We start from the raw sequence: 12490 nt of genomic DNA, 5'->3' as shown, positions 1-12490 counted from the left end.
TATATGGCGCAACATGAATAAACTCCAGCTGACAATAAACTTTTTTTTTATGTAATAGGTAAGTGGACCGTCAAATTAGCCACCCGATGTTAAGTGGTCACCACCGCCCATAGATGGCGCCCATAGATTGGCGCTGTAACAAATATTAACCATCCCTTGCTTCGCTAATACGCCACCAACCTTGGGACAGTGGCGTAGCATGGAGGGGGCGAAGGGTGCGGTCCGCACCGGGCGGCACTTTGTTGGGGGCGGCACTGCGAAGGTTTTAACTTTTTTTAAAGAAATTAAATTTTTTGCCTCACACGCTTAATAGTTAATTTTTAAAATGTAGTTTGCTTGCTCTCACCTAAATAAATCAAGTGAGTTCAAACTCGATAAGAAATTAACGAAAACGTCAATTTACATGCGATAATCTGTCAAAAGTGTTACTCGTACTACAAAAAGGTCGAAAACCGTCCGTTATTTCGACTTCAAACTCGATAACGATTGCAAAAATAAGAGGGCGTCAAATTTGGAATCCGCACCGGGTGCTAGTGACCTATGCTACGCCACTGCCTTGGGAACTAACATGTTACGTCCCTTGTGCCTTTAGTTACACTGGCCCACTCACCCTTCAAACCGGAACACAATAATACCAGGTATTGCTGGTTGGCGGCAGAATATCTACACGAGAGTTGCATTGCTAAATGATACATCCGAAGATTTGTCTGAGCAATTGCTCGTCGAATCTGTAGACGTCTGTCTGTATGGAGTGGATTGATTTGATTTACTCAGAATTTCTGTAAATTTGTGTTATCGAAAAATTAACTCACGAACAAAGTATTCCCAAACATCATTACTAACCACAGAAATAATGAATGATAGAGTGAGCGAGCAATTTGTCGGCTAAGAATAAAGATTTTTATGATTTAAACTACATATTTCGGAATGATAAAAAATGTCGTCTATCACAAAGTGCTTCACTGAAGACTGCATCCTGTGCACCAAAATACACCTGACCAAAATAGAATATTTAAAATACTTGATGTTTTTTACATTGTATATTTTATATTAATAAAAAATTAAACTTAAAAAATCCAAAATCTGTTCGCCTGGTTAGCTAATAAGGTGGGTGACCATGGAAGGCCAATTTAACGAACAAACACTTTTTATTCGTTTATTAACTGGATAAATGACCGACCAAATTTTCAATTAATACTTTGTTTTATTATATACCATATAAATCACTTTTTTTTAAGCTAGCTTTAATCTCTTTTTATTAAAATTAAGTTTTATTAAGCTCTTCCAAATGGCTTTGCAAGGGACACGGCTCCAAACATGGCCAATATTATGCATCAGTCGTTTAACTTAAAAATAGATTATCAGATTAGCGGATATACAATTGATATATCTGCTTTTACTAGAATTAATAATAAGCTCTTGCATTTAAGCAAAACATTTATTTCTTTTATTTATTTAATTGCTTTATAGACGACCATAAAGTTAATGGGACAAAAGGCGGACTTAATGCCTGAAGGCATTCTCTGCCAGTCAACCTTTAGGTCAAACAGAAAAACCATGAAGGCGGTAATTAATAGTTAATTAACGATATATAACAATATATGCATATACTTATATAAAACTACATAAAAAAACATATACATACATATCCATATAGTATCTACAGAATAAATATAACATTAAATGCTCAATATGTTTTTATCATCTATAAAAAACTCAACGAACATTACTTGAACCCTATAACTAAGAATATATTAATGGGAATTATTTAAAAATAGTATTAATGAGTATTATATTGTCATCACTTAACTTGCTGACGCGTTTTATCATAAAATTTCAAAACTTTTATTTTACCTAAAGTGGCCTTCTTTGTAAGGCCAAAATGTTCCCAAGAAGGCTTGTTTAATAAAAAGGCTTGTGTCTTATTTAACAAATAAAAAGGCTTATTTCCTGATAAATTTAGGCGTAAGCGATACACCCAGTTTTGTTAAACGTTTGATTCGCTGTGATAAATCCTCTCTAATTGTATTGTCAAAATAATTTTGAAAAATAGTCTATTTAATATGACTTAAAAAATTTAATAAACCTTATAAATAAAATTATTATAAATGTAAAACATTGTTTTAACAGTAACGGTACGTATTTATAACTAAAAAGTAACTGTTCATGTTATATGGTTTGTAGAAGTTCCTTGTAAGGCCCATGTAGGTACCCTAGCAAAGCCAACCGCCAAATTTTTGATTGGCCTTATAAGGACCCGGCTTTCCTAAGAACACTACCAATATTTTAACTTATATCGAGGCAAAACTATTTAATTTTTCTTAAATACCATAAACACATCCTTACACGATAATTTACAGTAACAAATATGGGCGCGCGATTAACAATTGTAACGTCGACGACAAAGTCTACGAAGCATTAGATCGCACAGCCACAATAGCGGCCTTTATTTTGCATCTGTGGCCTTTATTTTGATGCATATTAGTGTATAGTAGAAGAAATATGTCCTAAATGTCAATAACTACGAATTTTTAATAGTTGGCCTTCGAAGGAGCATGGCCTACCATGGTCCACCCGTCTTATGATATAAAAGCTGTCACGATATTTAAGTACTCGTATTTACTTAGTTTAAAATTTTTAATAGATAAAATTATTCACATCAAATTATTTATTTTACTTGTTTGTCTACACAAATAAATCCAAACACATCTACTTTCCGACTTCGGAAAGTTAATACATCCGTCCTGGGGCACATAATTCGTTTTTACAATAAGATTCAATTCTAAAAAACATCGATAAATAAGGCATACACTTAAAACAAAATTATATTAATGATAAAAATAATTCCTTGGCGGCGCAAATCAGAGATCTGTCGAGCCGTGCTCGGAAGCGATATGCGGGAAGGAGATGATTTCAACGTGATAAAAAAGGGTCCTTTTTATTTATTTTTTATTTAATTTAGTGAAACGAAAGGCAATAACAACAACGATGTTATATATTTTTTTAACTATTCATCTTAATTATATTTTGACAACTCTATTATATTTTTTTGCTTTGTTTCTATGGCGACCCCGTCTTTTCTTTCTCTCTGTTATATCGGTTGCCATGGGCGACAGTCTCTTTTGCATAACTGATGAGTAACGTTCGATAAAGAATGGGTCGGCCTCCTTGGTCGAGTAGTGTGTACACCGGTTTTCATGGGTACGCCACTCCGAGGTCCCGGGCTCTATTCCCGGCCGAGTCGATGTAGAAAAAGTTCATTAGTTTTCTATGTTGTCTTGGGTCTGGGTGTTTATGGTACCGTCGTTACTTCTGATTTTCCACAACACAAGTGCTTTAGCTACTTACATTGGAATCAGAGTAATGTATATGATGTTGTCCAATATCTATTTATTTATTATTGTTCAATTCCAAGGCTTGCCATGACTTGGCTTAGTTTTACTTGGCTTGGCTCGACTGGGTTCGGTTTAGCATATAGCGTTACATTGGCAACATCCACAGACTCACAGTTGCGCGTTTTTTACATTCTACTTTAATACATTTTGGCATTTTATATTATTACTGAACTTCAGCAGATCTTCGCTGGACTTCGAGCTAGTCGTCTTCTTGGAAGACGTGGCCCACACTGACTTAATCCAGCGGGCCCTGCTCCGCGCTCGATCAGAGAGAGGTTTGAAGCTGTGCTCTATGCTCAAAAAGGGGATTTAAGTATTTGCGGTGTTGTACTTTCAAGCTACAGAATTCTACTTTAAGCCATTACCTAACTATTACATATAACTTATTACAGCTCGTAGATGTCGCGGTTTTTAAATCGTTTAAATGACAAAATAAACAATAAATTTGTTGAATGGCAGCGCCACAACATTAGTATTAAGATGCTAAAAAAGTTATTTCTCAGACTTAAGCAGAAACTTGGCAAGATTCGAGTCCGGACGTAATCAGAAATGGTTTTAAAAAAGTTGCCAATTTTTCTTCTCAGAAGACAAATACGAATCCAACTGCTTACAATAGATACAAAGATTCTAAACATTATCGTCACACAAATCCTCCGAGTCCCTGAAAAAATGTGCGTTCTTCTTTAACGAAGGATCTCAAATTACTCAGAAATTGCGCACTCATGAAATAGGTATTAATACAAATAATGTGAGTACTCTGACTAGTTTATCAAAAACAGATGAACAAACACAGCCTTTACTTGCATACTCAACTCACAACAAAGAAAAAAATAATCCTAAAATAATATCAGTAACGAAAGCATATTTTGAAGAAGTTTTGCTAATAAAAAATCACCAGGATAAAAAAGACACGGATAACAACAGGTGCTGAAGTCATCAGTGAATCCATAATTAAAAATATAACAGAAGAAACGGTAAAATTTATAAAACAAGGGAACTCGTTTCATGTTCGAGAGGCACAAGCACGTGGCTTTCGTACAATAATTAACAAAAAAAAAACGAATTCAAATAAAACACTATTCCAAAACAAATTCATATGCACTAAAGAGTAAAAAAAATAATTGCGTATTCTTTTAAAACTTAATAATCAACTTACTGTTTCTTCTCATCAATATGTACGAGTAGGTACGATCTATGAGCTTACCACGCGAGAAGATAGGTGGGTACCTATCCACTTTAAATCTAAATCAACACATACCTACCTATGAATAACAAACAATGACCAAATTTTTTTAGAGTTCTTCTAAGTAAAATCATATCAAAAACATTAGAATACTTAAAAGTCGATTATTGTTAAATTTGTAGTCGGTGTCAGCCAAGGAAACACTACAATATACCTAGCAAAAATAATACAAGAATACTTACAAGCATTCAAATAAAAAAGGAATCATCAAAATCGGTTCACCCAGTCGAAAGTTCCAGACGTTCAGACGAATTGATAACCTTCTTTTAGAAGTCGGTTAAAAACCTCTGTTGCAACAGCGCCGGGATTAAAAAGTGCCACAGATAAAAAACAAAGAAAGAAGAAATTTTGACAGCAAGATTCCAACAGCAACGTGTATATCAGATATAATTCATGTATACAGAGTTTGATTATCGTGTCTATGAAATTTTTATAGATGAATTCTGGGATGACATAAAAAGAAGAAAAATAACTCAAAACACAATCTCAAGGCTAAGTCTAGTCGCCCCAACGTCCGGTGACGCTGTAAAGGCCAGTAGGGCCAACAGCACGACTACATACCTACACAATACAAAAAAAATCAAACCACAAGAATTAGAATGGATTTGTAATATGTGTGTAATATATCAGAAAAACGACAAATATTGAGTATGGATTTGAATATACGAAATTTAAAAAAAGTAAAGGTACAAAGACCGAGACCACGATACAGAACAGAATAGTTATATGACTGACTTTTAACTTTGCCGTTTCATAACTTCAAATTATTTGTAAAAAATATATCGATAAAGATTAGATATCATTCGATACAAGATTATAAGGATGATAAAAAAGCATGCTGTTAATGCTTAATGCTTGCTTAATAATGCTTAATAATTTTGTGTTTATAATTCATCTCGTGCTCGGCGGTGAAGGAAAACATCGTGAGGAAACCTGCATGTGTCTAATTTCAACGAAATTCTGCCACATGTGTATACCGCCAACCCGCATTGGAGCAGCGTGGTGGAATATCCTCCAAACCTTCTCCTCAAAGGGAGAGGAGGCCTTTATCCCAGCAGTGGGACATTTACGGGCTGCTAATGCTAATAATGCTGTTAATGCTTGTTGACTTCCAGGCAGGATATATAACATACATATATAATTGTATTTATCTAACATGTTACATGACTGTATTTTTAGATGTTGAAAAAGAGTAACTGCTGACTTACTTGCCGGTTCTTCTCAGTAGAATCTATTTTATTAAATGACGATTCAAAAGTGCTTGTAAAAGCCTACTTGAATAATGTATATTTTGATTTTGACAAAGTTCTCATAAATAATGACAAAACTTTTGAACCAAATTTGTGTATAAGTTATTTTAAATGTAATTTGATTTGATAGGCAAACGTTACAACTAAAGTACAAGGAATCCACTGAATTAACCAGAGAATAATCATGCATCAATTCGGTTACAATTATAAAGCAAAACAACAAAGGACATTCTATCGATATATCTTGCTAAGAATTAACCTAAACATAAAAAAAAATTAAACAACATTGACAATCTTATGATTATCTAAAGAATTAATTGTCTATGGTTAGTGGACTATCGTGCAACACTAGTATCGAATATATACGGTTTTCTACAGCACTGTAATTTCATTGTAATGTTTTGCATGAATGTGAGTTTCTGTACACCGAGATTCGGATGTATGGGTTATATACAATACCAACCAATCAAACGGGAGTGAATGGGCTAAATTATAAAAATAACCAATAAGACTGTAGTATTTAATTTATTATTGTTACATCTGTAATAATGTGTACCAACATAAGTTAATCTTTAATAATATTAAAACAAATTAAAACTGCACACTATCTTGATCAATTGACGTGCATCTCTACCAACATTATAAAACTACAATTTGCAAATAAATGAATTTAATTATATAAACAATATAGCTATGAAACTTATAATATAAACTTCTATACAACAGGTCTGGCAACATTGTCAACAACAGCATTATTTGTCTAAAAAAATAATTGTTTATTTAATTATGCTATATTCCAATTCAGTTCCCATGTCATGCTTCATCCATTTATATAATAGGTAGGCAGACTTGACAGACGCTTAAATATTAGAGCTGTAATAGATATTAACAATACCGAACATTGTCAAGTTAAAATGATATAATCTCTTGAGCCTGTAGTTACACTGGCTCGCTCACTCTCAAATTGGTACAAATTAATATTAAGTATTGCTGTTTGAGATTACAATGATGAGTAGATAATACCTATTCATAAAAAAACCCTACTTAGTATATAAAAAAAATTATCTGTATAGTGATTCCTTTGATATATTTAACAATTATATAGTTTATTCATCACCAGCTTTTGGAATACTATGATCTCCTTTCATTTTGAACACATGATGTTTTAATAGCACTTTATTATTGAAAACCTCCCCACACACACAACGATACTCATGCTTAACCATTTCTATACTAGTGTTGTGATCATGGGTTATATGATCACACATTTGTCGGTAACCGACACATATCTCTCGACACATAACACATATTTTAACTAAGTTACTCAAATACACGCCACGGAATATCATTAAGATCTGACCCTTCCCTTCTAATACGTCTTCTCGTGGTATAAAGTATTTCTTAACTTTCTTAAACTTTTTAACATCACTGTTTTTCTTCTTATGATTATCTTTTACATGTTGATTGAAGAGGTATGATTTTTTAGAATTGTAACCGCACATATCACATTTAAAATAATGGCCATGTCTATCTAAATGTTCCTTCAACTCTCTTCTGTTAGGCAACTTTATAAAACAAAGACGGCACGATGATATACTTTGAATGTTATGAGTGTGTGTGTGTAACCAAATCTGTTTACGTTTGAATTTGTCGTGACACTGTGGACATTCTACGATCTCTGTTTTGTAATTGTCACTCCCGTGGTTCTGTTTTATGTGTACGATGAGGTGTAATTTATTGAAGAATAACTGACAGCAGTCGTCACAGACAAATATTTCTCGTTCGACTCGATAAGCGTTTTCCGAGCTATACAAGTGATCAGTTTTAATGTGTTTCAGCAACTCATTACCATTATCAAACTCTTTGACGCAAATCTGGAAATAAGAAACAATTATGTGCATTATAAAACTTGATAGATACATAAATAATTCTCGAAATATTGTTTAACTTAATCATATTAGCAGTCATTTGAATATTGTATGAATGCACTTAGTTTATGCAAGTTGATATGAGTAGGTACCAGCATTTTATTGCAAAAGTATTTTTGTTCATGTTTGAAGGGTGATTGGGCCAGTATAACTACAGGCACAAGGGATAGAATGTCTTAGTTTGAAAAGATGGTGGCTGGCAATTGAAGGAATGGTTAATATTTCTTATGTTAACAGTTCTTATGTCTATGGGTGGTAAGGATCTCTTAATATGAGGTAACCAATAAGTTCTAAAGTGAATAAAAAATAATGAATAATTGTAGTTATGGTACAGGCTCATTAATATACCACTTATTATTTATCTGTTAAGAAATAATATATTGCTAATTCCTTCATTACATTCATTATTAATAACTCATCTATTTGAAATCGTCAATCTTTGTTTGTATAAATCGCCATCTTTTTTTTTTGCTTAATAACTGGTTGACCATAAAGTATTCTGCTTAAATCAATTTTTTTTATTAATATTATTGATAACATAATATTTACTTTTCATAATGGTGTTGTTGCTAATATAATTTTATTTTATTTAAAATTATATTATTGTTTTTTTTTATGAGCAATACAGAAGTATAAGTAATTAATTAAATTAGTAAATTGAAAGTATAAGGCGAATTCAAGAGAGGCAAAGGAATTCTTCCATCAAGCCATTGGTAAGTAAAGTATGTTTTCAATTGTAAAGAAACTTTTTCAACAAAAAAAATGACGCATCATGTCGTGTAGGGTTGTGTAGTTATTTACTTACGCCGCATACATAATCTGCTTCATTCAAAATACTTTTTAATTCTTTCTTGTGTTTCGCACTTTTGTGAATTTCGACCTCAGTTTCGCTGGACCAACCGCCCTCAGAACAGAATTCACAGCCGTATAATTCATCTCCATTTATGCTAGTTGATTCCCTACGATTAATTCTAACTATATCAGATGCTGAGCGGAACATCTTTAAATACTTCGAAGTCTAAAATTGGTGTTTTAGTTTGAATTAAGAAATATGTTACTTTTTCTGTTTTACTATAACTTATAATTATTACTTTCCATATTCATATTATTAGTTTTTGTTGCCTTATAATTTTATTTACATCGTACGATACGTATGACTAACGTCAACGTCAAACATTTTTTCAATCGAATGACATTTATTTGGCGCGGCCATTACAGAATAAATTGGATACTTTGTATAAAATAAATATGTAAAAGCTGATACTCTTGTATTGTTAAATACTCATATCTATGAATATCTAATTAAAATTGCACCACATTATAATAACAATCGAATACTTGTACGAAAATAAAAATCTACCAATAATCCTTCTACAGCATTTTTTTAAAAAACATTGGTTTGTAAAAATGATGTATTGTTAAATACTATATCTATGAATATCAAATTAAAATAGCATCACATTATAATAATACTATCAAACATTGGAATACTTGTATAAAAATAAAAATCTACCTATAATCCTTTTACAGCAAATTTTTTAAAAAAATTGTTTTGTACATTAAAATGTATTTTTTGATAAATAAATAGTATACTAAATCAAATCACTTTATATAGTTATTTTTTATGTCTATAAAATGTTATCTTAGCCGATGATTGCGCGTTCAAACCCAGGCAAGCACCACTGAATTGTCATATGCATAATTTGTGTATATAATTCACCTCGTACTCGGCGGTGAAGATAAACATTGTGAGGATACCTGCAATTTCTGCCACATTTGTATTCACCAACCCGCATTGGGGCAGCATAGTGGAATTCGCTCCAAACCTCCAGGGTCAGCAGGCCATTTGCCTCTTTAATGAAAATTAAAAAATAGAGATCTTGTTGCACGTAGGCGTAAAATAAACAACAAGTTAATATGGCAAGATATTTATTTTAAAACGATTTTAACAATCACAATATTTAGTACATTTAGGTATATATTTACACAATATATTTCAACAGCCTTGTACAGTTCTGTATAGTTACAAAAAAAAAAACAACTTTTTTTATAAACTTGTTCATAAAAAACCTCATTTCTTTCGTATTTACAGTATTAATATTATTTATTTAATATATACATATTTCGTTATTGTATCCGATTTTATAAAAAAAAAGTGTAATCGATTTCAGTTATTCGTATTGTTTCATCATCAATTCCATTGTGACAAAATTTTCCCGTAATAAATTAGTAATGTACCTACGTATACCTTATTCCAACCATAACAGGAGAAAGCCAAATAAACAACATTTGACAGCAAATTGACGCGATAACATTGGTCGAGAGTTATAATCTATGATATTCACTATGGATTTGCGGAAATATGGCGTTTTTCCTACTTTCATGGGAGATTTTTGACAATTTCATTTCATTCAGACTGCGGATATGATTGTAAGGTTAATATATATAAACAAATAATAAAAATATATTCCTTAAAATAATATATAAATACACGAATCTAGTTCTTTGAAACTAATTGTTTCATTTGACAATTACTACCTCTAACTTTTTATCCGATTTAATTTTATTCAAAGTCCGATTTCATTGAAAGTACGATAACATTAAACGCATGAAAGATTCGTCTTGTCTCTCTTTAACTTTTCGGTAATCGTTTTGTGTGAAAGAGATGAAGCGAATGTAAAGCGATCGAAATCACAAACCGTACGATGGTAAGTTAAAGAAAGACAGTGCGACATTTGAAATTGGATGTCAACATCATATTTAATACATATATACTAAAATAAAAGCCTACGCAATACTAAACCTATATTATTGTTAAAATCAAACAATTTACACGTATACAATGTTTGCTCAACGACGTGCATAATTAGTGCGTTTTATTGAGCAAAAATAGACATAAAAATTTTAACGTTAAATATCAATTATTGTTTTGATATATAAAATATTTGATATTATATGGCTTAAATGTTTAATTTTTGGAAAATTTTATGTTTACCTTCTTGCGCTTTACATGCCCGTTTAATTGAATAAACGTTTGCTCAATACCTTAAATAATTGTATAAAAATTTTGTAAAGGATAACCTTGTACTGCTTTCCTTTGACGTATTTTAGGCTAGGAATCACGACATTAAGTCTCGCGAGCATCGACGCGAGTTTGCCGATGTCACTGACGTCACCGGTAGCGGATTGATTATACCACAAAGTATTATTAATTTCTAGTAACTATCTTCAAAAACAAAGTCGTTAACTATGATACCAGTGACATCATTTATCACATATCGATGATAAGTTAAATAAACATCGAATAAAATACTACATTATTAAATTTTTGTAACCTATTTTGAAAATATTTTCTACTGTATTAAAAACTTTAACAGAAATACAACCTCACGATTTAGTTAAAACTCGAACATTCTGAAACGTTAACAGTGAAATAGATAAATTTTAAATATAACTAAACTCAATCACAGCCTATAAACTACTCTAGGCTATACAGAAAATGCGACCTTAATGACGATCGAAAGAATTTATAGTAGCTAAGTGTGCAGTACACACACACATTCGGAGAAGCAATGAAGTATAATACTAATCAGTGTACGCGCCACGCACATACAAGAGGATAGAGAAAAATTAGCATGACGGCATAAGCGAGCGTCATGCTGTGCAGTCACGGCATACAAGTTGATCTTACCCTCGAGGCGCGACAATAGCTGCTTTTTTTTTTAAATTACAAATATAATACATTCAACGTACAATTAAATATTAAAAACCGATTATGTTACATAACATATGTTTGAAAACATAAAAAAAAAATGTTTGAGAACACAGTGAAACTAAAAGCTATATAATATTTGAACATTCGCTTTATAAATCAAACAATTTTCATGTGTACAATGTTTGCTCACGCTCACAAATAATTTGCGCGTTTTATTAAGTGAAAATACATACTAAACGTTTAATATGTATGTATTTATAACAATTAATTTCACCATCGAGGTAGTATTTAATTATAACCCGCATCTCAGTAACTTTAGCCAAACCACATATGATTTTAACACACTGCCTATAAGAATATATCTTTGGTTATTATGAATTAAATCCATTTAAAAAAAAAAATATTTTAAACAATCTATATATTAAAAAAATCATACTAATCCTTGCTAGGAATTTCACAAATATGTGAACTAAAATAGATCCCACGTAGTTGGTTGGTTGGTTAAAATCGCTCGGGACGACCACCACCGACACAGAGCTATCTGTAACGCAATTTACCAGAACACCACGAATATCTATAAACCTACCGTTAAGATTAATAACCCGACATGACCCGCAGCTCTGACTAATTTTATTACATCTATAAAACTAAATTGAAGTATTTACATAGTACGTACTTTTAAAACCCAACAAAAGTTGTATAATTTCAGTAGAATGAACCGATTAGATTTGTATTTTACTCAACTACAACGCGAGTAAGTAGAACAATTAATTGTATTTAGCATGTGATAGACTTTTTTTACACAGGGTATATAATATACCATAAAAATCTGTAAATCATTGGATTTTATATAGTTCAATACATTAACAATTGTCATAAAAACAACATAGTAAAGCAAATCCAAGGACGCTTATAACTGCGCAAAACGTATAACTGTGCAAACATATTTTTACATGTTT

The 12490-nt window shown here is 31.8% G+C and overlaps 1 protein-coding gene across 1 annotated transcript; it reads right to left on the bottom strand.

The window, feature by feature from the left end:
• Positions 1-6394: 6394 nt before the first annotated feature.
• Positions 6395-8956, bottom strand: LOC125075145 (zinc finger protein 81-like). The gene is made up of 2 exons (XM_047686757.1): positions 8622-8956; positions 6395-7762 (listed from the first exon to the last, which is right to left on the bottom strand). The coding sequence occupies exons 1-2, from the start codon at positions 8814-8816 to the stop codon at positions 6995-6997; spliced, it is 963 nt and encodes a 320-aa protein (XP_047542713.1). The 5' UTR covers positions 8817-8956; the 3' UTR covers positions 6395-6994.
• Between the last annotated feature and the right edge of the window lie 3534 nt (positions 8957-12490).

Source organism: Vanessa atalanta, chromosome 30, assembly GCF_905147765.1.
Source record: "Vanessa atalanta chromosome 30, ilVanAtal1.2, whole genome shotgun sequence".
Lineage (NCBI taxonomy): Eukaryota > Metazoa > Arthropoda > Insecta > Lepidoptera > Nymphalidae > Vanessa > Vanessa atalanta.
Note: the sequence above shows the minus strand (reverse complement) of the source record. Positions and strands in the feature narration are given on the sequence as shown.

Bases quoted from the DNA above. Each gene is read 5' to 3' on its own strand.
- LOC125075145 (XM_047686757.1), bottom strand. From the start codon at position 8,816: ATGTTCCGCTCAGCATCTGATATAGTTAGAATTAATCGTAGGGAATCA. The intron at 7,763-8,621 runs GTAAGTAAATAA...TCTTATTTCCAG, and splicing joins AAGCAGATTATGTATGCGGC to ATTTGCGTCAAAGAGTTTGA.